A 14,152-nucleotide genomic window follows, 5' to 3' on the forward strand; every position below is an offset into this window, starting at 1 on the left:
CGGGACGAATCTTTTAAGCCTGATTGGACCATAATTAGACAATGTCGTGCTACAGTAAATAACATCTAATGATAGATTAATTAGGCTTAATAGATCACGTCTATTCATATAATTAGTTTTGTAATTATATTATGTTTAGTTTTTCTAATTTTCGGTTAAAAATTGCTACGGTGAATTTTGTCCAAAATTTTTCATGATCTAAACACAGCATTCATTGATAGTAACTTGCTTATTGCATGACATTAAACTGCTTTTAATAGCGTGCAACAACCATTGTTGCTCACTTGTCAGTTGTCACTTCGTTGAGACGAGCGCGTAAATTCCTCCTTCCGTGCCACAGATAGAGGGAGAATACCATCAATCAAGAACATGAACAGTGAAAGCCCACTCCCAAGCTTTCTCTTTTACCCGGGAAACAGGGATCATAACAAAGGCAAAAAAAGAAGCGGGGTAATAAAGTGATTTGCTGCTATAAGTACAGCCTTAGCGCCTCCCCAAAGATTCCCTCTCCTCCCCCACCCTGCCTGCTCCGCTCCGCGCCCATCTCATCTCATCCCTCCATCCGAGGCTAGTGGGTGAGTGGTGGGCTGGTGGCTTGCGGCTCCCCTCCCTCCACTTCGTCAACTGAAACGGTCCCGCTACCACACCACTGGTGCAGTCAGGAGTAACTGCACTGACACAGTCACACTGCGCACGCTTCTTGCTAGTTGCAGCCGCAGCCACTACCCCGTCACTGCATTGCCTCGAGGCGCAGCAATGGCGCTGCCAAGATCCGTGGCCGTCCTTGTGGTCGTGCTCCTGATCTTGTGGAGAGGTAATGGATTTTCTTTTTTGCACAAATCGATTGATGTTTCTCTCTTCTTCGAGATCTCGCGGGGTCGTCAGCAATGGCGGGTAAGCAAAGCTGAAGCATTTCTGTTTCCTGCAGAGGGGGAGGCGTCCACCTTCACGTTCGTCAACCGGTGCGCGGACACGGTGTGGCCGGGCATCCTGTCCAACGCCGGCAGCCCGCGGCTGGAGCCCACGGGGTTCGAGCTCCCGCCGGGCGCCGCGCGCGCGGTGGCCGCGCCGTCGGGCTGGTCCGGCCGCATGTGGGCGCGCACGGACTGCTCGCAGGACGGCGCCACGGGGCGGCTCGTCTGCGCCACTGGCGACTGCGGCTCCGGCGCCGCCGAGTGCGCGGGCGCGGGTGCCGCGCCGCCGGCGACGCTGGCCGAGTTCACGCTGGACGGCAGCGGCGGGCTGGACTTCTACGACGTCAGCCTCGTGGACGGCTACAACCTCCCCGTGCTGGTGGAGACCTCCGGCGGCGCCGGCTCCAGCGGGCCCGCGTCGTGCGCGGCGGCTGGGTGCGCCGCGGACCTGAACGCGATGTGCCCCGCGGAGCTCCGGGCCGGCGGCGGCGCCGCGTGCCGGAGCGCGTGCGACGCTTTCTCGCGGCCCGAGTACTGCTGCAGCGGCGCCTTCGCGTCCCCGGCGGCGTGCCGGCCGACGGCCTACTCGCAGGTGTTCAAAACCGCGTGCCCGCGCTCCTACAGCTACGCCTTCGACGACCCCACCTCCACATTCACCTGCGGCGGCCGCCCCGACTACACCGTCACATTCTGCCCCGGCGCCACCCCAAGGTCCGTCCCTCCATTGCCCTAAATAATTGGTCGCTCACATTGCAATTTGCAACTTTTATCTAGAGAGAAATAAAAGTAGAGACATGGTTCAGGATTTGGCACTGTGCTAATGCCAAGCTGGTCTGGATCTTTGGCTGGTTCTGGGCTTGTCTTGTGAGTTGTGAAGGGGAGTTGATCTGCTTTCATACCTCTCCTTTTACTGCCGTGTACACAGACAGCCAGCTGCCATGACAGCCTCCCTTGCTTCCTCTTGTCACTTAAATTGTCAGAGATTTCTGACCTATTTACTGCAATAGTATGAGGCATCAGGCCCTGTTTAGTTGAACGTAATTTTTTTTGAAAGAATCTTGCTAATTTAAAATACTAAATTAAGTCTATTTATAAAACTTTTTGCATAGATGGGTTGTAAATCGGTAAATTGCCAGACGAATATAATGATTGCTAATTAATATATGATTAATTCATAATTATCGGATGATTACGGTAGCATCACTGTTGCAAATCATAGATTAAGTAGGCTCATTAGATTCATGCAAAAGTTTTGTAAATAGATTTTATTTAGTACTCCATACATGTATTGAAACATTCGATATGATGTTTTTTTTTGTGTTTACGGGTTTATGCGGTGGGAAGGGCCTCAATAATTTACCCATGGGCTCGTCTTGTCACAAGATTGGCATTGTCAGAGATTTCTGACTTTTTTTCGCGAGAGTTTAATCAGTTAGCTAAACTACTAAAGTCATTATCATATCTGATAATGTAATCTGTTTATCTCGTCTGAGTGTCTGACTAGAAAGGGGAAACCGGGAAAGGCTAGGAATATTGGTTCTACAAGATTTTGGTGGCTTAGCAGCAGATTAGGATGAAAAAAAAAGCGCTGTTTTTTTCACCCTTGTTTTCTAGTAGTATTTGTTTGCATTGCTTTTGTCCATTTGTTTCGTAATGTGCATGTGAGCGGAATCACTGATGTTGCGCCGCTGTTCTTGTTTGTGCCCGTGACGCCACGTGAGCGCAGCCAGAAGTCGACGACCATGCCGGGCGCGACACCGACGCCGGTGCCGGGGACGACGACCACGACGGTGCCGGGCGCCACCCCCACGACGGTGCCTGGGACGACGACGCCGATGCCGGGCGCGACGCCTGCGATGCCGACGGGGACCATGATGCCCGGCACGACGTTCACGGACGCCACCCCTGACAGCGCGATGCCAATGGTCGGCAGCCTCGGCATCGAGGGCGGCGGGGAGCAAGGCAGCGTGCTCCTCGGCGCCAGCAGAAGCGAGGACGGCGTCTCGTGGCTCGCCAACATGGCCACCGGCGACGCGTCCGCCGCCGCCCCGCTGGCCGCCTCGGCGAAGCTAATGGCAGCGCCGCTGGCGACGCTGCTCTGCCACCATTTGCGGCAGCTCCTGCTGTAAGCGGGGTAGTGAGTGAGATTAGAGGAATTCGCTTGCAATTTGGGGGATGGGGGAAGCTCCGATCCGGAGGCAAGATGACAGCATGGTGGCGTCTGTAGATGATTATTGATTGATGTCAAGTTTAATTTAGATAGCTGTGGTTACTAGTACTAGTTTTAGAGGACAAGACGCATGAACGTGTGTGGCTTTTGGTTTAAGCTAATCCTTCTCGTGCTAGCTGCGTTTTGTTCGTTGTTGTTTACTAATTACCATGCTGTTCGTGGCTCGAGGGTGGCGGGGAACACGGCGGAGCCAGGGCATGGGTTCTCCACTCAACTGTACGAGTGGGGTGCGTGAGTAAGGCTATCCGCACTTATCGTCTTCTAAATTTCTCCTCTAAAAATATATTTTCATTTTGATGATCGAGATTTTCTCCTCTGTTATTTTCTTCCGCACCCATCTTTCCTTTGTATCTCTCCCCTACACCATCTGCCAGCAACGGAGTCCACTTGTCAGACTTATTAAATTATTTTCCATTCACCCCGTCGGCTCCCCCTCCCTCTCTCTCTCCGCCGGTCTCCTCCCTCCCCGCGCCGGCGCTCCGTCCCTCCCTCCCTCCCTCGCGCCGCCCACTAATGGCGCTCCTCCTTGAGCTCCGCCGCGCCGGGAGAGGGCAAGGCCCGCCTGCTCGAGCTCCAGTGCGACCGGATCTGGCGCCTCCTCCTTGCTTCCTCTCCCTGGCACTCTTCCTCTGGCCCTGTCTCGGCGGCAGAGTTCCGTGCGTGCGAGCGGCAGCCCGTCCCTGTCCCAGCGGCCGCGCAAGCGCTAATCGACGCCTGCCCCTGCCCCCCGGCGGCGGAGTCTCCCTGATGGAGCTCGCAGCGGATAGCTCTGCGCTGTCCTGCCCCGGCGGGCGCGCACGCGGGCCGGCGCGTAGCAGCGACAACGGCAGGGCCGTCGCCGGCCAGTTGCTGCATAGGGCCGCGGGGCCGGCCGGTGGCGGCGGAGGGCCCCAGTCCGCGACGGCGCGGCGTGCGGAGGCGCTCTAGCACTGGGCAGAGTGCGCAGTGGCTGCGCGGAGCGGTGAGGCGAAGCGGCGGCGGCGCCGAGTGGAGATGCGGTGCGCGGCGTTGCGGAGGTGCGGCCAGCTGTGGCGGGAGGCATGGCGCGGCGCGGAGCAGTGACGCCAAGCTGCTGGCCGCTGCTTTCCCAGTGCCTCAGCGGCCGACGACCCCTCCCTCGCCCCTGCGCGGCGAGCGGCGACAGGGGGGCGGACGGCATTGGGGCGGGCACGGGGGAGCGGGGACTCGCCTAGCGGCGGGCCTCGCGGCGCCCCCTCGTGCTCCCCGAGCTGAGCAGAGGCGTGCGCGGCGAGGCGGAGGCGAGCGGCGGCATCGGGACTCGGCAGCGGCATGCGCAGGGCGTCGGTATGCGGAGGCACCGGCTGGTGGCCGCCATGGCCAGCGTCCGCCATGGCCGGGGCGAGGAGCGGCACGCGGTCGCGGAATCCGCCGTCGAGTTCGAGCTCTGCCGCGCAGATCCTCCCTCCTTCCTCCGCCGCGAGCTCGGCCTCCTCTTCCTCCTCTCCGGTGCAGGGCACGCTGGCCGCCGCCGGTCCACCCGCTCCGCGCTGCCAGTCGGGGGCGGTTGGGTTGGCGCGAGGACGCGCGGGCCCGCACCACGCCCGTTCGTACCGGACGTGCGGTACCTCCCCCAGATTTGGGGTGGAAGAGGCCGTCCGCAATCATACCGCACGCGGTAGCGTTCCCCGCAGCAGGGGATTTTTACGCTATGTGATCCGGGAGTAACTTTTACCGCACACCGTTGCGGGTAGCCTCACAACAGTTTTACTGGTAGGAGCACTGCACGTCTAGCGAGCTGCGGAGTAGTGACGGAGTGGTCCGCACATGCGCGGGTACCGAGGCCACAAAGACGAAGTAGGAGGGGCCCCCTCTGCTTTGGAGCGAGGCGAAAGGAGATTTGTTGCGACCTGCGACGTGGTAGCATGGGCCTGCCTCTGTCTGTCAGTCTTTTTTTTTTTGAGGGCACTCTGTCTGTCAGTCTCTGAGGCAACCCCAAGGCCAGACCGCTCTCATTTCTTTTATTTCATTCCGCAGCTCTACTTTTCTCCTCGGACCCGGCCATTGTCAGCAAAGCTAGTACTCGCTCGAAAAGAAGGGCCCGTTTAGTTCCAAAAACAAAATTTTTTGGATGTCAAATCGACACTTTGACCAGATGTCGGGAGGGTTTTTCGGACACTAATTAAAAAACTAATTTCAGAACTCACTTGGAAACCGCGAGACGAATCTTTTGAGGCCTTTGACCGCATCATCAGCACATGTGGGGTTACTGTAGCACTTATGACTAATCATGCACTAATTAGGCTCAAAAGATTCGTCTCGACGTGTACATCCAAACTGTGTAATTAGTTTTGTTATTCAATTATATTTAGTGCTTCATACGCGTGTTTAAAGGGGAGATGAAAATTTTTGGGAACTAAACGCGCCCGAAATTGTTTTGGAGAAACCTAAAACATTAGGAATATAAATTATGAATAAATTTTAAATTGTTTAGTTTAAAATACAAAAATTATATGAATGGATTTATTTTGAAAAATGCTTTCATAAAAATATAATTATATCACTTTAAGATAAACATTTTTTATAAAAATATAAGGATAAAGTTAAGCTTTGAAAACCGTATTCCAAAACAATTTTCTTTTCTCGAATGGAGAGAGCAATAATTAAGCTTGCTGCTGGTTTTATGCTAGTGCTCTATTATTTACATCACATCTAACAACCAACTTGTATAATGGTTTATCTATAAAATCTATATAGTTAGTCTCCACTAGAGATTTCTCTCAACATGCAAGCTATCCACCGCAACAATGAACTATTACATATAATTAAAAACACTAGCATTTTGTTATCTACGTCAGCATGTCATGCAATCCACTAACATTTAATTATAATAGTTTATTTATTTATAGAAGTAATTAGAATATATATAATTACTTCATTCATCTATGTCAATATGTGCATCACTATTAGTATCCATAAGAATTTATTACTATTTCTATGTTCTTTGAATCAGCCACATCACCTTTATTACTGTAACCATCCAATCAACTCCGTGCATGTCCTATATCCATGAAATGCATGTTATATTCGTTTCTTTCTTCTCTAACCAAAGAATAACTCAAAAATCTATTATTTTTTATCCAAGAGATTTCTCATATAGATTTCAACGTAATCTCCACCATTTATATGAGCTTTTCTTTATTAAAAAAATATATCATCTTTTTGTTTTTAGCCAAACTCAATCGAAGTTCTTATTTGTCTTACTATATATGTTCTCCATGGTGTTTTATTTAAATAATTACTGTATTTTTATCATAGTTTATTGAAAAACTCTCTCAAATTCCGCAGTAACGCGCGGGGAATCATCTAGTTGTTAATATAGACCTGTCGTTAATATATAGCCCACGTCATCCTCTCACAAGGTACTTTGAAACTTTGTTGTCCGCTTCTTCTTTCTCCTGCACATCAGCATTAATATGATGTAGCATCTCGTACAGCCCATTTAGGCCCTGTTTAGTTCATTTTGCAAAAAAAATTTGCAAAGGCATCTTGGTCACTTGAAGTACTAAATGAAGTCTATTTGCAAAACTTTTTGCATAGATGGGTTGTAAATCGCGAGACGAATCTAATGATGCTAATTAATCCTTTGCATTGATGCTAATTAGGATCGATTACATATACCGGTACTTGAGTGATTGAGTGTGCTCATACATGCATATGAGTAGTTATGCGTATCCAGAGTTGAGACTAGGATATGAAGGGTTTTGGCTGAGGCTAGGGCAGCTGGGTATGCTGGAGCCGGCGCTACCATGGTGGTAGACTGGCAGGTGAGTGCTACCGTGGTGGTAGGCTCGAGTTGGTATGTTGAGGGATGGTTGCTGCCCTGGTGAACCATAAGGACCGAGTTGTTTTGACATCTCACCTAGCTTACTTTAGTACGACCACAGGTTCCGGTATGGGCCGGACTTAGCCTAATCCCACTGGTTAGCCTGACGGTCGCAGGGATGGTTTACGGGTATAGACCATTGGGGTCAGGGCCCGAGGGTTTGTGCGGCCGGGCTGGGGTGAGACCACGGCTGGGTGTCGGCTATGTCGGTTGTCCGTTCGGGCAGTCGAGCGTGTGGGTATAGTGTACGACCTCTGCATAGTGTATAATCCATTCGAATAGTCCGTGTCCACGGTATGGGCAGGCTACGGTGTGGTCCTGACAACTAGTGAGCTACCTACTGTGGGTTGTGTCGGGAAGGGTTGCATACCATTAGTTGCATTGCTAATGCATTGTGCTTAATGTGCGTCGTGCATGTCATTCCCCTCCCATAGGACGAGGTGGAGCTTGCTGAGTACTTTTGTACTCACCCCTGTTGATTTTTCTCTAGAGGATCCTGACTTTGTGCCAGAAGACTACGAGTAGATCGTGTCCGCACCCAAGCTGATCGAGTGGAGCCGTGATGGATGAAGAGCTAATCCTCCATGCCGTCATGCTAGTCGTTATCCTATGGTTGCTCTGTGTAGCGTTGTGTTGTCACTTCACCCCTCGTGTACGTGTTGAATAAAGCTCTGTATGACTCTGGACTCCACTTGATGTAACATGTATTATGCCGGAGACCTTATTCGGTAATTAATACATGGTTTAGCCTTGATCTTCGGGTCGGGGCACTTCAGGTGGCGGATTGCACCCGCCTAATCATAAGTGTAGGATGAGCTTGGGGGCAGTCAAGGAGTGCTCGATCTAGAGGCGAATGAATGCGAGAAGCACACAAGGATTTAGGGTGGTTCGGGCCGCCAAAGCATAATACCCTATATCCACTGTGAGTTGTATTGCCAGAGCTTAAAGTGTGCTCTCTGAGCCTGAGAGGGAGGATGTGTGAGCTTCGTGAGCTTTTGGACCATGTGACCTCGTCTTCCATCTTATCGTGCGTGCCCTCCCTTTTATATGCCTAAGGGGAGCACGTACACAGAGCGGGGCCCCGACATGTGGACCCGGCTATGTATTATAAACTACTCTTTGGCCTTCAATGCCCCAGATCCGGAGATCATGTCGTCGGCCTTCGTGCGTAGCTTCTGACCAGAGATGGTCTTGAGCTGTCCTGTCGGAGTAGAGTCTAGTCTCTGCAACCGCGCGTCGAGGTCATGATGAAGCGCCGAACTACTAACTTAGTCCGCTGTAGCAGCGTGTACTGTTGCCCCAGTTAGTAGCCAGTCATCATAACTCGTCGCCCACGCGCGCGGCGCTGAGACACTGCTGCGTGCCTTGGTAACAGGCGAGCCGTCTTGGAAATAGGAGGGCTTACCGTGTTGTCATGTCACGCCTGTCCAACCCGTCAGAGGGCATCCGATGCCCTGATCTGGCAGCGCACGCCTCAACCACCAGTATTTAATGCGGCAGGAGGGCTGGCTTCAGGCAGAGGACTCGCGCCTGTGAGACACGTGGCGGTGCCGGACCCTGGGGTCGGCGGCCGAGCCAACAGGGGCTTGTGAGGGCTCCGGATCTCCGCTCGAATAGGGTGCAGGGTCCGGGCCCCTCGGCTGGCTCCGAAGGCTCAGGCTTGTTGGAGGTCTGGCTTCCATTTGTAGAGGCCCAGGTCCGGCCCATGGAGGTTCGGGACCTGTGCGCGGGGGTCCGGACCCGTGGTCCGTTGTCGCCGCTCCTGAGCGCCTTCATCCTTGTTTTGTAGGAGAGGGTACCCCTGTCTGATTGTACCGACAATATCGAATAAAATCAACATTTATTCTGTTGTTTTCGTTTTCCGAGAAACAACTTTGACTAAATATATATTAAAAAATAGTAATATTTATGATACATAATTAGTATCATTAGAAAGATCTTTGAATCTAGTTTCTTAATAATTTTTTTTGGGAAATATTAATGTTGCACGTATTTTCTACAAATAGAGTTAAACTTGTGGCATGCACATCAATGATGACAGTTATTTAGGGACGAAGGGAGTATGTTGTAACATAACACTATATGAGTCCAAATCTTAACTAGATTATGTTTAATGAAATATATTAACAAATAATTACATGATATTTCTAACTTATCGCATAGGTAAGATAGATTCGACTACATGGCATTCTAACTTGCAACAAAGTTGTTTCATAAAAAAAAACTTGCTACAAAGCTTAGATCAGGGACATTCAATTAACAAAATTATAACTTATTATATTATCAATATTTGAGAAGCACTCAAATCGATTTGTCAGTCTCAGGAAGCTAGATTCAAACTAAATGGTGCTTGATTAACCAACTTAACTACAAATGACATACCATTTTGAGCACTAAATTACACAGCATTGACATTCTAAATTATTACATGCATAACTATGTAGGAGCGATCCTAGAGTTCGAATTGTTATATATATATAATATATTGCATTTTTATTAATTAGAACAAGTCTAATTATTGTCTGAGCAAGTTTATTTCTCGAACTAAACTAGAAATAAATAAGATCCAACTCCAATTGAGTAATAAATAGATTATATTTTTAGAAAAAAATTGTACTAATTTTATATTTTATGATTTGAATAAATTAGTTATAATCTTTTAGAAATTAAAGGAAAAATTATATTAATCCAATACAGTACCGATAGATATATTATAGTTTTAGAAAAATTTAGTGCTAATTTATATTTTTCTAATATGAAATAAATTAGTTATATTTTTTTAGACATTTAATTAGATTTTTATTAATACATATTTGGTATAATATAACTATCCGAATCTAGTATCTGACTTGACTATCCGGACTATCCATTATCCCATGGATCTTCTCATATAGTCATATCCGAATCCAATATCCGAATGAACTATCTGAGTCTGTACTTGATATCCAAAAATAATATCTGAATCACTATCCGAGCCCTTTCGATCAGTCGCGAAATATCCATACTATTTACATCCGCTAGGCATTGTAAATAATGACCATATCTATATTGAGGTTAACGAACATTTAAAATGTAGTGTGCTCGAATGCACTGAGTGAACTCATTTGAGTGTCATGCAAGTCAACTTTTTTTTTACAGTATAAACTTGGGTGGGAGGCGAGGGGGATATTGTATCCTAACAAAATGAGAGGATTGTTTTTACGGAACATTAGTGAAAACAGGTCTACATGCGAAATGCTAACAAGTTCGTCCAACAAGTGAAAAACGTGTTCAATTTTATCCTTTTTAGTCCAACATTTGGAAATCAACAAAATAGTAATACTGTTAAGGTGAAGTACAATACAGCGTGTCAACATGAAATTTAGTCTGCTTGCATTGACGCGGTATTCAACTTTGTAGCTGATGAAAGCACTATTCTTTAAAAGACTTCTAGATTATTGGCAAACAATTTATATTATCTCAATTAGCTAGCAAGAAAAAAATGGAAATAGAATAATTCCATATTACGATCAAACAATGTGATGTACTCTTTACGAACCGCGGCCATGGGAAATTGTTGGGAGATAAAGAGTAAATTCTCTTAGTGCCACAGAAACTCTAGCATATTCCTTTGCTGCCACAAAATTTTAGGAATCCCCCCAGTGCTATAGAAATTTGGTTTGTACCTTCGGTGCCATTCCATCCCCTTTTTCCATCCATATGTGTTAACTGAGGTGACGAAAGACGGATTTGCCCCTAGCTCCACATGTCAATGCCTCTCGTCCTCTTTTTTCTTCTACTCTTTCATCGTCTGGCCGTGGTTGAATCTCTAAATGGATTCCCACGAATCTCTACTAGCGATGCTCACCCAGGAATTCACTCAAAATTTATTTGTGCGTGTCCTGCCGCGTGGGGTGAGGTGGGGAGAGGAGGGGGTACTGATTGGAAAGTGACATGATTCTTAAGTTTTTATATTTTAATATGCATATGAATTACAATATGCAGTCAGCCGATCGTTTTGGGAAAAATCCACTGATACCGTCCGTAATAACTTCCGCAGTAAGTACCAGTAATGTACGGTGATAAGGAACCCCTAATTGTAAACATCGGCCAGTCGGTAATAACTCACAGACACCCCACTGGACAAGAAGATAGTTGTCTGTGTGCGGTGTTCAAAACTGTTACAGACGGTAGCTGTCTATAGAGTTGTATATGCCCTTAGGCCAGTCTCAGTAGGAGTGTCATCGATACAGTTGGCTAGACTGAAATCTTAAGAACTGTGCCAGTGGAGGGTCATCACCATGACACTCTTCTCACATTTTATGATACTCATCTCTTGTCTCTCCTCATACTATTAGTACATGTTAGTAATTTAATATCATGATATTTTTATGACACTCTCATTAAAATTGACCTTAGTATATCGATGTGGCGATGCATAAATTATTGTACGTTTGATGCGACCAACAATATTGCTGTTTACTTATTCCAAAGAAAAAGAAACGAAGACGAAGACCGCTGTCCGTAGGTGAGGTGAGGCGGGTAGCGATGGAAACGGAACATTGGGACTTGGGCACCACTACGTCCGAATCCAAATGTTACTACATGACCAACATTTTTGTCAGGCATACAGTAGTCTCCCTGGACGGACAGACGGACAGACCGACGAAGGATCCAGCCAGCATTCCATCCGGTGCGCGAAAATTCGGTGGCCACCGGAAACGGTATACCGGCCAAAATTTCGCGGTTTTTCGGTGATTTCGACCGGAAAGAGTTTTCAAAATCAAAATTCCGAAATTTCGGTTTTCCGGTCGGAATTTCGTTGCATTTTTCCGGAATTCCGTTGCTTTTCACCGAAAAATGATGGTAATGGTTGGAAAATGATGGAAAATTATGTATTTATGAAAAAAATTGAAAATTTTGGCGGAGTTTGCCCTAATTATGTCTATATTGATAGATTATAATACACAACATATAATAAACTTCAGCACACAATGAGAAATACAAATTTTGACGGAGTTTGCCCTAATTATGTCTATATTTATAGATTATAATACACAACATATAATAAACATATTGCATCCATTGTAATCGAAAGTACTGTTCATCCATAATCCATGTAGCAAATGCATAGTCTCTGCATACGAAGATTTTGTATGAAATGAATGAAATAACTAGAAAAAGTGAAATATAGATATAAAACATTTTCGGTTCCTTGAGTACCTACGTTCTTCAGTCCTTAAATCTCTCTCCCGGTGGTCCCTCATACGGCTCACTTGTTTCTGGCAAATATGGGTACGTAGGCTGTCCGTACCCCTGACCATAAGGAACTCCATATGGTGTGTAGCCGTGAAGTTGCAAGTAAGGCAGCGCTGCAACTGACCGCGGAACAGATGAGTTCATGGTCCCTAGAGGTGGCCACAGAAAGCCTCCTGTAGGTGGAGAAGTGCTATAGGGGTTATAGTACTGACCAGGACCCTGATACTGACCAGTGGAGGAGGAGCTAGAGCTATCTTGATCATATGTAAGGAGGGCCTGTCGACCACGTGCATGCCTTTTTATAGTTCGATCCATTGTCAGTCACTATCTGAACAACATTCTCACTGCCCACTTTCAAGACCTGTGCTTTGATCGCCTGCACAACAATGTCAAGGATACATGAGTATGACGCCGATTGTGCCTATGTTCAATGCATGAAGCAGGAAATACCTGTAATAAGAATTGGTGGTCTTGTATTTCACCCGACGCATCAATCGACTTCAAGAAATACATGGTGCCCCCGCTATAGACCAAAAAATTGATAACCAGTTCCTCATAGGCCCAGTCCAGGAATCACACATGAGGGTGACGCCACAATGTTCCCACTCGGCCTTCCACTTCTCTATCTCGTTATGTATCTCCTTCACATTCTCATCTAAATACTTGCCATCAATATCCCTTCCTAATGGTATTTTGATGCCAACACCTGCAGTCACGGAAACATAAAGTATTGAGATCACAATGATGAAAATAAAAATATATAATTTAAAATATATGTATTTACCTTGATTTTGCGTCTCCACGATGGCAGCCCTGAAGTAAGGGTCATCGACTTTCCGTCCTGGAATACCTACAGCATGGCAAGCTTTTGCCCGTGCCCTCCCAAGAAGCTCCCTCTTAGTCCACCCCTTCACAGTCCATGGACCAGTATCTATCCGTTGTTGTCGTGGAGCCGAGCTCAACCCAAGGTGGTAGTCCCTAACCCTCTTAGGGACATGTGACCGGCTCCTAGTGAACATGCCCCGAACATCATTACCTCGAGCTCGTGATCCAGAGCCACCACCCCTCTCATATCTTGGGCTAGCTTGCTGCATGAACTCGTACTCCTACCTTGAATGTCGTAGTGCTTCCTGCAACTCTTCGTCCTCATCGTACCCCTCGCCCCCCAGCTGCTCTGCGTCAACGTTTGACGACCTAGCTGCTGCGTCCCTCAATAGCTTTTGACGGGCCCTTTCTCTTGCTTTATCTTTGTTCCTTTCCAACTGCTCAATAAAGTATGCCTTCACATCCGGTGGAACCGACGGGCAGTCTGCCACATCGCTTCCCCTATGTGCCAAATGTTGTTTGAACCTTGTTGCCCCTCCGCCACTCTTCTCCCTACCACAATAATTGCATTTGAATCCACCCTTGACCTTTCGGCCATGCTGCCACACAATGTCGGCCATTGTCCTGCAACGTTGCAAAGAGGTATAGTGTAAGTAAATACGCTAGACATTCACGCAAGCTTATAAACTAAAAATAGCTATGAGCCTATCACTCAACCATTTCTATATGATCGATATCTGGAACTCACATTTCCCACTAACCTATTTCAGATCAACACAAATATTAATGCCCGTTTCTCAGCAATTCTTGTTACAACTTATGAAACACATCCACACAAATGATATGCCTCAAATAGATATATAATCTAAGAAACACTGGAAAAGAATCAGAGAACTTACAAATAAGAGAAATGCTCCCACCGCGGGGAAAACCGCCGGCGGCGGCACGGTCCAAAACCGGCCGCGTGCCGGCCGGAAAACCGGCGCTCCTGGCCGGCAAACCGGCTGCAACTGGCGGCCTGAGCTGAGGGCGGCGGTACGGTCGGAAACCGGCCGCGTGCCGGCCGTAAAACCGGCGCTCCTGGCCGGCAAACCGGCTGCA

The 14,152-nt window shown here is 47.8% G+C and overlaps 1 protein-coding gene and 1 long non-coding RNA gene across 2 annotated transcripts; one reads left to right on the forward strand and one right to left on the reverse strand.

Moving 5' to 3' along the window:
* Window positions 1–494: 494 nt before the first annotated feature.
* Window positions 495–3,259, forward strand: LOC120651371 (thaumatin-like protein 1). Its single transcript, XM_039928847.1, has 3 exons — window positions 495–814; window positions 929–1,625; window positions 2,641–3,259. Exons 1-3 carry the CDS (start codon window positions 757–759, stop codon window positions 3,041–3,043), a joined length of 1,158 nt encoding a protein of 385 aa, XP_039784781.1. The 5' UTR covers window positions 495–756; the 3' UTR covers window positions 3,044–3,259.
* A 9,255-nt stretch (window positions 3,260–12,514) lies between these two features.
* LOC120648694 lies at window positions 12,515–13,098 on the reverse strand. The gene is made up of 3 exons (XR_005665049.1): window positions 13,011–13,098; window positions 12,677–12,932; window positions 12,515–12,602 (listed from the first exon to the last, which is right to left on the reverse strand). It is a non-coding gene; the product is annotated as an uncharacterized LOC120648694 (long non-coding RNA).
* Window positions 13,099–14,152: the final 1,054 nt, after the last annotated feature.

Source organism: Panicum virgatum, chromosome 9K, assembly GCF_016808335.1.
Source record: "Panicum virgatum strain AP13 chromosome 9K, P.virgatum_v5, whole genome shotgun sequence".
NCBI classification, from domain to species: domain Eukaryota; kingdom Viridiplantae; phylum Streptophyta; class Magnoliopsida; order Poales; family Poaceae; genus Panicum; species Panicum virgatum.